Source organism: Castanea sativa, chromosome 12, assembly GCF_040712315.1.
Source record: "Castanea sativa cultivar Marrone di Chiusa Pesio chromosome 12, ASM4071231v1".
NCBI classification, from domain to species: Eukaryota; Viridiplantae; Streptophyta; class Magnoliopsida; order Fagales; family Fagaceae; genus Castanea; species Castanea sativa.
Genome location: NC_134024.1, coordinates 14,311,568 through 14,325,422, shown reverse-complemented (window position 1 = coordinate 14,325,422; position 13,855 = coordinate 14,311,568). Strand labels below are relative to the sequence as shown.

General features: G+C 34.7%; 2 protein-coding genes across 4 annotated transcripts; one reads left to right on the top strand and one right to left on the bottom strand.

The window, feature by feature from the left end:
* The first annotated feature begins 2,846 nt into the window (after positions 1-2,846).
* LOC142619915 (uncharacterized) lies at positions 2,847-3,858 on the top strand. The gene is made up of 2 exons (XM_075793291.1): positions 2,847-3,348; positions 3,480-3,858. Exons 1-2 carry the CDS (start codon positions 2,884-2,886, stop codon positions 3,750-3,752), a joined length of 738 nt encoding a protein of 245 aa, XP_075649406.1. The 5' UTR covers positions 2,847-2,883; the 3' UTR covers positions 3,753-3,858.
* A 137-nt stretch (positions 3,859-3,995) lies between these two features.
* Positions 3,996-13,606, bottom strand: LOC142619914 (ABC transporter B family member 28). 3 transcript variants are annotated; one of them, XM_075793288.1, is made up of 17 exons: positions 13,148-13,606; positions 11,880-12,067; positions 11,481-11,504; positions 9,383-9,484; positions 9,017-9,107; positions 8,361-8,461; positions 8,194-8,244; positions 7,976-8,104; positions 7,264-7,326; positions 6,907-7,186; positions 6,347-6,495; positions 6,154-6,243; positions 5,277-5,411; positions 5,146-5,202; positions 5,001-5,057; positions 4,454-4,765; positions 3,996-4,372 (listed from the first exon to the last, which is right to left on the bottom strand). In XM_075793288.1, exons 1-16 carry the CDS (start codon positions 13,551-13,553, stop codon positions 4,529-4,531), a joined length of 2,160 nt encoding a protein of 719 aa, XP_075649403.1. In that variant the 5' UTR covers positions 13,554-13,606; the 3' UTR covers positions 3,996-4,372; positions 4,454-4,528. The 3 variants fall into 3 exon arrangements, with proteins under 3 accessions (XP_075649403.1, XP_075649404.1, XP_075649405.1); XM_075793289.1 differs by having other exon boundaries at positions 3,996-4,367; XM_075793290.1 differs by having other exon boundaries at positions 4,469-4,765.
* Positions 13,607-13,855: the final 249 nt, after the last annotated feature.

Genomic DNA, 13,855 nt, shown 5'->3' with positions numbered 1-13,855 from the left:
TTGCCTTTTGGAATTTCTACTTTCTTTCATTTTCACTTTCTTAGTTAAGCACAATGCGGTTCTCTGTCAGCTTGATCGCTTCTCCAGCTTAAAATTTAAGATCCATTTGTTTTAATCAAAGATCAAAATATCATTCCATCGTTAGGTGAAAAGGTTTTACATTGCTTTCATGAACACAGTTGCTTATTACATAATAGATGTGAGGTTCGGTGTATTGTAGAAATTTGGCGTTTCAATTAGCTCATTTCTGAAGTCATTTGTTGCCTAATAAGGAACACGAGTTCGAATCTTGTCTATATCTAAAATAAATATATCGATATTTTGGCATTATAGTATAAAACAATAATTATGAATCTGCTTATTTCCAACTCGTGAATTTAATTAATACAAAATTATAAGATAGCACCCAATTTTTCCAATAGGAAATTCAGTAAGAATTGAACCTACAAATTCGTCAATTATGAGTTGAACACCATGGATCTATGTTTAAACAATAGTTATGGAATTGACACCATAGATTTAGACTTATGTAATGATAATTTTCCTGTTAGATAAGTCACAAATTTACAATCAAGTTAATAGTTCCAGAATCTATGCCTTCATTTGCACAACTAATTCATGTTTTGCAAGAATTATATTCTGGGATTAATTAAATTATTTGGATGCTCAAAACGTGTTAAGCATCTATTCTCAATTACAAAGAAAAAAAAAATGTAATTATCAAAAAAATAAAAGAAGAAATATATAAATATAAATCTGGGATTAATTAAATCAGTTAAGATGCTCAAAAACCCTTTGGACATTGGTGGGTAATCCTATAGATGTGGGGCACGGACATTGGTGGGCCACTGTCACTCTTTCCTCACCAAAATCCCACTATATCTTAATGATCAAAACATCCTCATTACATAAGATTCTTTTGTGGAAAGAGAAATAGAGCAGAGAGAGTGATAGCAGGCCAAGGCAAAAAAAGTTGGTGTTGGTGACTTGGTGTGTTACAAGCTAGAAAAATTTAGTACCACAATATTTTTCTCTTCTTTTCAAAAACTGTGATATGTGGCAGAGTATGAGTGGTGGAGAAAAAAATATGGATCCATATGTAAATTATAAACAATCGTTTATAGCTTGGAACATCAAAATTGTGACAAAAAATTATAAAATAGTTTGATTTCCTAAAACTAATCATTACAAGCTAAGGATTGCTCCATATCCCATATTAGTGACTGCCATTAAGATGTTGGAAAAGAAATGAATGTTACATTATTTATATATAACAAGCCAACATGAAGAGTTGCAAGATTCCAATTTCTTTATATTATATATATGCTTTGTTTTATAGACAACTAGATAAAGGAGCTATTCATTAGAGTAAAAGGGTCTCACAGTCACTCTCACTCTTATTGGAAATGAGGTACAACAAAGACTTCAAGTTCATTGGTCAGAGGCTTACAAAAAAAGATGGTCACATTATTATCCTTGTGCTGAAGTGAAGAGCTAAAAAGTTAACTAGGCAAAAAGTCATTTAACGCCTCTATGTTCTAGTATCCCCATTTTAAGAGACACACAAACCCCCCAATGCATTTTGATGTCTGCTCCTAGAGAATTTGATTATCATTATGTCTTTCAATGTTTGGACCAGGACACCCCAAAAAATGGAAATGACAAGTGGATGCTATTTTTTTACAATTGGAAGAGAATATTGATGTTTGGAATGTTGAAGTGAATATATACTCTTTTTTCCTTTTTTAATGAATGAAGTGAATATATACCTAATGTCTCTAGGAGGTACTGAATACATATTTGACTATCAGAATTTTTCAAAAAGGTTGACCACCAACTTCTACTATAAATTGTTGACCAGTTCGAATTTAAGTTACAGAGAATTTACCCCCAAAAGAACAATGTTACCAAGTAAAGCAAGTACATTAGATTGTCCTCCAGGCCGAGCTAAACGTTATATACATACCAAACTGGAAAGGACATCAATAAAGTGTTGTGTTTTCTTGAAATTCTAGGGATGCATAGCAATGTTAATTGTATTTAGCAGAGGTATGGCCCGTATGGGGCTCATTCTAACAGTCCCCTTCTTTTTTCTTTTTTTTGACTGATATTAGTACATAATAAAAGTGATATTAATAATAGACTTACAAGAAAATGATGATGTGTTAATCAAAGTTTGTCAACTTAATTAATAAGTAGTAATACGATGTGTCCCTAGTTTTGCTCTCTTCTAATTTCTTAAGTACAAAGCTCCCAAGTATTTAACAACTTTAATTTTATTTTGAAAGGTATTTCTTTCACATATCATGTCTTTTTAGTTTTTAATAGTATAAAAACATACCATGGTGTGAAATAGTTTTTCCCTTTTTTATTTTATATACGTATTAATTCAATTTTAAATCTTCGTATCATAATTTCATTTCTAAAATGTGTATTTTTTTTTTTTATCATCGATGTTATGCTCATCCTAATTCCGTGTCACTGCAAGTTATCTTCGGTAGCTAACTGGACCTTATCCATACACGAAACAGGTGTCACCCCCACAGGCCACAGCCCCCACTAGTCATGTACATGTTCAGTCAATTTTTTAAAAGCATAGTTCTTGGGGTCCACTACCGTATTTTTCGTAGTACCTTTCTTGCTGTTAGGCACCCAATGGCACACAAAATTTCATGAATTAGTAGGTAATCAACTAATCATAGATAGATTTTCCTAAATACTAAGAGATAAGGTCTTAACTAGCCTCATATTTTGGTTGAGACAATTTCACTAACAAAATAGACTTGTGCTTTTAGTTATTCCACGTGGACTTCCTTATCACAAAACTCAATGTATAGGATCCCAGTTCCTCTTCTTTTACTTCATTAAAATTCAAATCAAACTATGCACCAAATGTGGTGTAAGATAAACTCAAACCCTCCAGTTCTTTGGAAATTTCCCACACAAAAGCCAAAGCTTGGACCAAAAATTATCACCTTCTCTTCCTCTTCCAACAACCAAAAACAAGAAGAACTTGGTTCCACCACTGCAGTTACTCAAGTCCAAGTCCCAGAAAGTAATGATTACAGTGTTAAGTTCAAGACTCTTGGAGGTTGCAAGCTTGGCATTTCAAGGTATCCTGATTTTGAGTATGATGCTGAAGGTGGATCAGGAACTGGGTCTGGTACAAAGGTCCCAGAGAGTGAGTTGGATGGTGTAATTTCAGTTTCATTTGACATCAAAACACTTTACATACCACCATTGACAAGTTCAACAACTAAATTCTTGGGTTTGCCATTGCCACCATTTCTAAAGATTGATATTGTCCCAGAATCCTTTCAAGGGAGCATTGACCGAGAATCCGGCAAGGTAATTTCACCATTTAAATGAGCAGATGTGTGTGCCTTCTGCAAGATTGTTCTAGCATTGTCATAAGGTTGTTTCTCTTAAATTTGATTCCATGACAACCCCACTTAATATTGCAGCTATTGTTCATGCAGGTTGATCTTGAATTCTTGGCTAATTTCTGGTTTTCTGCTGGGAGTATATATAGAGCTCCACCACTGCTGGTTAAGACAGTTTTGACATCTGAGCAGTCAAATGGAACTATAAGAAGTGGAAGAGGAAAGAGGTTAGATAAAGAAGGCCAGTGCAGATTAGTTGGGGTGGCAACTGTTGATCCTATTGATGATTTCCTAATGAATACATTCCTTGGTCTTCCTACTGAATGCCTTGCCAATCTGAATGCTGTAATCTCCATTTCTAGTTCTTAAGATTTCAAAACCACAATATTTCCGATTGTGAAATCTGTTTTTCATGCAGTGCCAAAATCATGCTAAATGAAATGGAGTAATTGATAAGTTTTTTCTTTCCAACCAATTACAGTTTTAAAATTCAAATTGCGGACAGAAAGGCACCAAATTGTTTAGGAAGTAAACTTGTACTGTTCTCATCAACACCTGAGACTTGTTTATGAGATATAATGTCTCATAAGAAAGTTTGTGAGATATAGTGGCTCATAAGAAAGTTTGTATGCAATTTTCTCAAGTATAAACAAAGAAAAACAAAAACCAAAGAATACACCAAACGTGAACTACAGCTTTGAACACCCAGCATTTGCTGCATTGTGAAAAAACCCAATTATTCTCAAGTATCACATTGTTTTACAACATGATGCCTTCAATCTATAGGCATCAGGCTTAATGGGGTTGTGGTATGAGTCGTATGACTCTATAATAAGTTGTAGCTTAAGAAATCTATCAACCTATAAAAGTGTCTTATTATATCAGTAAATTTACTGAGGTTTTCTGTTGTTTTTTGGAGTCCCCAGCTGTACTGTAATCCTTTGGCAACTTCTAGGCATCTGCTTTCAGAACGGCACAACCAAACTTCTCTGCATGAAAGAAAAAGAATTTAAAACAGAAGTAAATGTGGGTGAGGCATTTAAATAAAAAAAGTAAATGTCAAGCAATACCATCCAATTCTGCACCTCACATGTACACCAACACATGTTTATTTAGAACAACTGTAAGTTCAAGCAATGTCAAGGTCACTCAAATGCCAGCCTTTGAGTGCCAACCAACGAAGCATATTGACCCCCCTTTGCCAATAATTCGAAGTGGGTACCAAGTTCTGCAATCCTCCCATCAGAACAGAGTGCAATTTGATGGGCATTTTGAACTGTGCTTAATCGGTGAGCAATCACCAATGTTGTCCTGCTTTTCATCAGATGGTTCAGAGCATCCTGGACCAAACGCTCACTGACTGCATCCAAGGCACTGGTAGCCTGCGGAAAAGGACATTATATATATATATATATATATATATATATATATATATATATATATATTATTAAGTCCAAAACTGGTATGGACTATGGGGCCAACACAGTCTCATGCCAAGTGGAGAGAGCTTTCAGAAAAAGCATGTAGAACTGGGATTTGTGATAATTCCAATCTCATTTTGTTATGTTGACTTGGAGAAGAAATGTAGATGCACTGAGAAGCAAATAAAGAGCCCACCTCATCAAGTATCAGGATTGGGGCATTCTTCAGCAGAGCTCTAGCAATAGCAACTCTCTGCAGATCAAAAACAGGAAGAATCAAGCACCTCTCTCTCTCTCTCTCTCTCTCTCTCTCTCTCTCTCTCTCAACTTTATAACCATACCTGTCTCTGGCCTCCACTCAGTAGGCCTCCACGCTCACCAACAAGTGTGTCATAACCCTTTTGAGAAAAATAAACATTCAGAAACAACACAAACTAACAGGTGTGGAAGACTTGCGTATTGAGAAGACAACCTGTGGCAGTGAAATTATGAATTCATGAGCATTTGCTGCTTTGGCTGCCTTTATCACATCATCCTTGGATACATTATCGTCTGGAAGCCCATATGCAATATTTTCTCCAACAGATACCGAAAAAAGAACAGGTTCCTGCATCATATATATATAAACTCAGGAGAACAACAACAATAAATGTGATATAATTACACTTGTTACCACTGATCAGCACCCTTGGTTTCAGGTTGGGTTGGTTTGGTTTGACCACAAAGCACAAACAAAACCAAGAATCTAGAGGGGAAAATTGTACTGACTTCCCCTGAGGTTTTTCATTAGCACACTTACCTCCCCTCTATTTTAGAATGAGACATTCAGGGGTGGTTAGACTAAATAGTTTGCACTTTAGGGGAGGTGAGTGTCTCGTTCTAAAATAGAGGGGGTAAGTGTAATTTTCCCGTATCTAGAGCATCAATCCAACACCCAACTCAACCAGTGCAGACAGTGTCAATACAAACCTGACTAAACTTTATATTCCTTGATTCTAAAACCAACCTACCCAATTTTCAAATTCTTTCAGAAATAAAAAATACTCATGAAACCTTTAGTTAATAAGAATTTTATCTGAATACTCAAATACACAAGTATAGAACATATGTTGCTTTTAGGATACTATGTTGTCAATCTGAAACCAATCCAATGTAACCTGGGAACCTAGAATCTGGTATAGAGTTGGACCAAGTTGTATCCCCACAGTAATTGGCTAGTCAAGTTATATCTCAGATTTACTAGAAAACAGAATTATGCTATGCTGAGATGAAATGATAATGAATCCATATATACAATACATCTGTTCATGACATGCTTGTAGCAGATGCATGGAGATCCAAGAATAGACCTGATTCACTATAGAGACAACCCGTGCCCATTCACTCTTGTCAAATGTTCGAAGATCATCTCCTGCAACTGTTATGCGACCTCTGGTTGGCTGCAAAAGGGATACATCAATTGATTCTTCACCAGCCAAGACAACTAAATGAAACTTCCATTTAACAAATAGAAGTTTAAGTAAAACAACAAAAGGAGAAAACCTCATAAAAACGTGCCAATAGCTGTACTATTGTACTTTTTCCTGCACCACTGGGGCCCACTAGAGCTGTTACGGTTCCACATTTGAGAGTTAAATTTAGACCATTTAGGATTTCCACATCAGGTCTCAAAGGATAAGAGAAGTGCACATCTGGCCATCAAAATGAGAACACTCATTTACAGTGGAACAAACGGCAATAAATTTATTGTGCAAAAACAAGAAGATTTATTATGACATCCCATTCTATAGCCAACTAAGAAAGGATTTATGCAAGCTTGTTCTTAACAAAAAGGAGGAAAAGAGAGACATTTAAGGAGAAGCTTGAGATTCACAAGCAGTTAAATATAGCAGAACAACATAGCACATGAGAAAATTACACTCACAAAGTCAATTTTCCTTAGAGACACAACCATTTATAATCCTTATGTTACACTTTATAACAAGCAGAAACTTAATAGAAAATTTCATAAAATGGACTAGGACTACTTAAAAGGATAATACTTAGACGCGTGTATAAAATTGATAATGCAAACAAAATGAATAAAACTGCATGATTGATACCTTCAAGACAAACATCACCAGACCAAGCTAAGCTACACACGTTGCTAGCTGATTTCAAGGCTGACATATAATGCATATTCCTAGAGAGGATTTTCTCATCGTATTTATTGATGTAGAACAATTTATAATTGTCACCATGCAATTCTTTTTGCTGCATTTCTCTTTCTACACCATATGCAAGGGCTTCATCAATTTCAATCTCAGATAAAACAGAGTTGATTCTCTCAACAGCAGCAAAAGTTCCACGAAGATCTCCAAATGTGTTCACGAGCCCTTGAACCTAAAAGATGTATCAAATCAGACCAGATGAAGATGATGGAAATAGCATGAGTACACAAGCAGCACAGAAGAACTCACAGCGAATGTTAATGTGAAAGTATATCCAATAAAAGAAGCCACAATTCCAACAGAGAGCTCACCCTGTAAGCAAAAAATGTGAATGATTGAAAAAGAAAAACCTTAGACTTTGGTACTGATAAAATCACATCTGACTGTGCCAAATAGGTATGCTGGTAAGTGAATGAGTATGACAATTTTTCATAAGGATGCATGCATTAAATTTAGCACTAGTTTGGTAAAGTAGTCAAACTCAAACACGTCATTCAATGCAAGATTAATTCAAAAGTGGCTTAAAAAATACACGCAATGTTGTGTAACATTATGATTACTGAAAGAAACAAGCATAAAAATAGCTAGGAACATGAAATCTACCATGAAGGGAGCTACAAGACAAAAGGACTGTGAGAGTGCCTCAAATAGAGAAACCATGGTTCTTTAGCCATAGAAACTGTAAAACATAAATGGGGCACATATACTTTGGGAAATTGAAAAAAATCTCTTCCCTTTCTAATTGGAGTTCTTATACAAGGCAGAAAACTACCTTACTAAGAAACAATGAGAATCCTAAATTGAATATTTTGGAAAACTTTATAACATAGCTATTGATATTCAAAGGTGATATTGTAAAATATAGGGAAGCATAGTAGTTGATGCACTGAATTTGAATTGCATACGACATTTCGAGGTCTAAGACAATAGTCAGCAAGATTCACAAGCCAAATGTGCTTACCGCTTTCACTTTGCTTCCTCCAAGACAATATAAGGCCATTAGAGAAATATAAACAGCAGTTCTTGTCAAAGATTCATTTATGGATTTAAAAGTCCCAAGCTTTATGCCAGTAGCTTGATAAGAAAGAACCTGCCAAGCTCCATTAAATAAATGCTAAGCATAATGATGAACTTTTCACATCTCCTTGACAATAGATATTAATGCTTGAATTATCTTACTTGTCTACCAAACATTGACATTTGATGCTTTTCACCACCAAAGGATCTTACCTGTAATAATTATGTTACAATTTCAATCATCGAATGTATATCCAAGCTTTAATTACGATGTCATCTATAGAGGTGAAAAAGAAAAAAGTGTAGCGAAGTATTGATTAAGAACTTACAGTACGAATAGCAGAAAATGTTTCTGTCACACAATCAGATATCATTGCCTGGGCCAACCCATGAGCTTTAAAAACGGGCACAGTTGATCTCTTGTACACAGCTTCAGAATATTAATAACAGTCAACAGAACGAAAAGAAAGATTAAACAAACAATGATTAAAAAAAAAAATTTTCCAAATTACCGCACACAGAGCAAGAGGTGACAAAATCCAAAAGGGGAGAGAGAAGGAAATAGAAAAGAGAAGAGTGATTAACTGACAATAAGATACATTTGAGTGATCTAAAAGATAGGGGGTGAATAAAAAGACGAGCTTATGAAATTTCCAAAGACAAAAATGTGAAACTGATTGCGAAAAAGCACCAAGATGATGTAGAAACCCCAAGCCAACTTGCAATATTGGCACTCCGCAGATCAACATTGAAGCTCATGTGATCATGAAAATTTAATGGAGATGATCTACCTCTAAGATACATTAAGCACATATCAAAGATCACATTTAAAAACAGATTGCTTTGTTTATTTGTTTCTTGAGAGGGGGTTGGGGGAGAGGGAGGCGTTAACCATACTTTTATCAGCATTATGGATAAGAACAGAACGAAAACTTCTATTATCAAACAAGCTACACAAGCTAAAACATCCAAGATAAATATTTACCAACTGAAACAGACACAGTAAGCATCAGAAGGCCCAAAATAGGTGCAAGTTGAGGGGACAACATAAATAGTATGCATATTGTCCCAGTGACCTACAAGAAGAAAGAAAACAAGAGATATGATGACCCTTAGTGAAAATAGGTAATAAATTGAAAACTGAAACACAGATAGAAAATTATAAAAGAAAAGAGATAAGGTGAATTCTATATTTGAGAAGGGTAATTAGCCTCTAAAGCATTCTGAAACAACATCCAAATTGTAGTTTTAAAACAGAAAATTTATATTACTTTTGAATCATTAGTAATTATGTACTTGCTTAAATGTAGACAACACAAAGCTCACTTGTGCATGGTGTAGAGTTGCTTGCCTCAGAAAGTGCCCTGAATCCACGATCCCTTGAAATGTTCTCACTCACAACATCTTTAAGAGAACCCAAATCAGATGTTAGCAAACCAGTAAGTTCACCTACCTATAAGGTGCAAAGCCCAAGTTAATCCAGTAAAAGGAAATTGCTGGGACATTGGAAAATGTAAATTAGGTGAAATGAATGACAGACATACAAAAAATGGACAGATAGATGTTGATGTGAGTAAGCACTCTGAAAAATAATTTTTTTTAAAATAAAATAAGTGGAAAGGAAAATAAATTCACCAGCAGCTAACAGAAAATTTGTAAAACTAAATGAAACATAAGAGTAAAAATGGTAAGAGAATGTGGGTAGTACCAGTTATCCTTTCACAACAAATTGTTCTTGCTCTCTCTCTCTCTCTCTCTCTCTCTCTCTCTCTCTCTCTTTTTCTTTTTTTACCATGCCAATCAGCCTATTTCCTAATATATTTTTCTTATTTTTAGGCATGATAATAGGTCATTATGTTTCCCTAATCTCACGTGTACCAACTGCAATCTTCCAAAGTTTTATATTAGTTTGAAACCAGCATGAGTAGATTGGTGATGGGCAATAAGCTGAGTGACTTCTTTTCTATCGGATGTTACAAATATGTACCAAATCGTCAGAAAGTGAGGTGTGACCAATGTCAGTTTAAAATATAGGCATGCAACAATAGACTATCAATGATCTATTCCTTTAACATTACAATCCTATAATGAACTAAACAACACAGAATAATAGCTACATACGTAAGTTTTTTATACAGTTTTCCAAGTGAAGCAATTTGTAGCCTAGGACACCAGTTGGCAAAATGCATTCCAATCAGCAAATTGCTCCATTGGGGGTAAAATGCAGTCAATTTGCAAATTTGACCAATTTAAACAATGCAAACCGCAATTGGACCAAAATTCTAATTTTTTCCCCAGTTTCCACATATGAAAAACAAGAAAGCAAGTGCAAGGTTCAAACCTAGGCCAATTCGTTGGAGATGTGGGTTTATTGCTATTTTATTTCTATTTAATAAAATATGACAAATAATATTTAATTCATTCAAATACGCAAATTATGTAAATAACTTGAACACAAGAATTTGTCCAAAAACTTATGAGAGAAAAATATCTAGTAAATTGAGTGAGAGGTGACAAATTTTTTAGAATCTAAATGGCATCTAAGGAGTATAGGCAGTAAATTCCAGCATTCTACAGACAGGGTGAAGCATACAGTAAATTGCACAAGATGAAATTGAAACAGAAGCACCAACATGCATGATGAGGCTGATATGCCTGCACCCTGAACATATTAGGTTGCATGTTAAGCAATTTATGGCTCATCAGCTTAATAAAATCAGCATGTGAATTTTTAAACTACCAAAATCTTCCATAACTTTTTTTGAGAAACACACACACAGGGGAGAGGGGATGGGGTTCTAACCCAAAGGCTCACCACAAACCTTCCATAACTTTAATAGTAGGCTTGAAAGTCTTGACAGAAGCTAATGAATGAATCCATTCAAAATTCTACTAAAGAATACAATAAAGTACTTGATCTAGAATTAAAAGATTTTTTTTTTCTAGAAACATATGGTTTACTTGACAAATATATAATTTAAAAATACCATGACAACAGTCAGAGTTAAGCATCTACCCACTTTGATTATGATGCAAGAGTGCAGCCCTTGCCATGATTTAACAAAAGAAGAATGTTCTGAAACAAAATCGAATATCTGTTGCTGAAGCATGAGGCACTTTTTGGGATTCTTACTTCAGGGTTTTTGAAAGTGTCTGTCCAGTAAATCAATAGTCCTAACTAAAGATGATACTCAATCGCTTTTTGAGAAACATTATCAAACCATTATCAACATAACATAAACTTGCAAGGACCAGAGGTTATAATTGCCAGGACAAGCTAGACACCTCTTAAGACACTAGTAGTTTCTTGAGTAAGTCAGGAACAAAAGAATTCATTGACAGATTATCTCATAATTCCATTCATGAATCATGAAGAACCATATCCATATGAAAGCACTAGAAAAAGATGTGTCTTTGTAAAATGAATTAAAAGGGTTTTATAAATATACCTTGTATCGGTCAAAAAACTCAACCTGCATAGAAAATAACAGAAAATATTAGAAGACCAAGTATGCAAGTAATAACTTTTTCTTGCAAGTTTCAAACACAATAAATAGATAACTTAACAAGCACAAAAAGAAAAACAAGTTTATTATTAAGCATCTAAATCATTATCAGAAAATGGATTTTATATAAATCAAAGTAGAAATGGCTCACCTCTTGCATGACATGTGTGTCATACCAATGCATATCAACCAAAACATGAAATGTTTTATGTTTTGAGCAGCACTACGGCACAATTGATTACTTTGCAAGAACCATTCAAGTTTAAGCATAATCTAGCAGTACTAAATCCCCTCCCCCCAAAACAATATTTTTTAAGAGTTAAATTGGAAATTTAATGTTACCTTCTGAATCAACACTCTTCTGAAAATATGGGCTCTCAGTGTTGACATAACCTTCTCCCATATAGTATTCAAGTTTATAACAAAAATAACGGTTAGAATTGGCTCCAGCGCATACAAAACTCCCACTTTACTGAGCAACCTCCACAATGGCTCTGGTCTAGCTCCGATAAGTACTTCAAAGAATCTACCTACAAGAATCATGACAAAGACACTAAGCTCTATTCTCTAACACAAATGAATTATTACTCTTATATTAATAATTGGCTAATGAGATTAAATGCTAAAAAAGTTTAATGAGTTCAAAATACAATTAAAATGATACCCTAGCCCTTATTTAAATTATAACAACTTGCAAATTTTGAATATACTTGTTAGTACCCAATTAAGCAAAAAATCCTTCACCTCCATAAACTTTTTTTGCAGCTTTTTTTCTCAATCAATGAAACCATTATTTTTGCATTAGTAATGCTATGAATACAACATTTTTCACAAAAAATTTCATAATTGCTGAAGTGGTTGATGGTGATTAATGGACAGAATTGACACTCATAAACCCATCAGTTTTTTTTTTTTTTTTTCTCCATCACTTCGACCAATTCAGCAATTGTGAAATCTCTTGTGAGAGAAGAAAAAAAATGCGTCCATAACATTGTTATTTTTGTATGAACCATTTGTCATAAATAATAAACATTATTGTTTTGAAAAAGTATAGTTGCATTAGTTGTATTTAAGGGAATTTCTTTTCTTTTTTTAAATTAGGCTTTAAAAAGTTGATAGTAGCCTCAAAATCAATAAATAATCCAATCATACTCTCATACAAAAATTTGCTTTCCATTTTTACCCTCAATTTTCTACCAACCAAACAAAAACACCAAATCTTAATAATAAAATAAATAATTCGTCCACAACATTTTCACAACATTTTTATGACAAATATTTCTGGTTGTTATTATCAGGACAAAAAAGTAATCTTCTTAATAGTTTCAAATTTGAACCAATAACAACTAACCAAGATTCGTTGTGAAATTACTCTCTCAATTGATAAGTCTGTTTTGTTACTTTTACTTGTGTTAACTTGTATCAACTGGCTCTTTCTCTACAACCAAACATAGCCAATACACACACACACACACACACACACACACACATATATATATATATATATATATATATATATATATATATATATATTACAATTAGTCAGATTTTCTTTTCTTTTCTTTCCATCCAAACAGAAAGCGAAGATGAAAATTTCAGAATTTGCTTACCTGAAAATATGGGCATAGAGAGAGTACAAGTGGTGCAACCAACGAGAGCGAAAGCCGAAATCGCGAGCCTCAGCTTGTGCCTACTCAACAGAGTCCACAATAGCCCCCAGCTTATCGGATTCGGTTTCGGTGCCCGGTCCTTTTCGGTCAGTGTACCCGAACTGTCGATTCTGGGCTCGGGGTCGCTGACACTCGGGTCGGACGCGGGTGCGGACACGTAAGCAAACGAAATTGAGCTTGTCTTCGTCTTCGTCTTCGTCTTCTTGGTTGTTGTGAGTGGGAATGGTGGAAAAGGGTGTGATTGGTGGAGAAAGTAGAGGGAGAGCCTGGGATTGAGTACGGGTGCGCGTGTGCGGACGCGAGTGGGAGTGCGAGTGGGAGAGAAGGAGAGAGTTGCAGAGGCCATGAATGAGTCAGTGTGTGTGAGTTCAACTGTTAAAAGACACTGAACAATAAAAAAGGGAGGGAGGGAGAGAGAGATAAAGGCGCTTTTCTATTCTTTCTTTTTTTTTTTTTCTAAAAAGTTTGAACTTCACGCGCTTAAATGCGAATGCGAATGGTTTACATTTTCTTTTTCTTTTTTTTAAATAGTATTTTTATCTTAGAAAAAAAAAATGGTATTTGATTGAAAATATTTTGGTTATGCGTTGAGTCTAGTATATTCTACGTTGTCACTTGATATTGATAATGCAGGTTTGGTTGGCACTT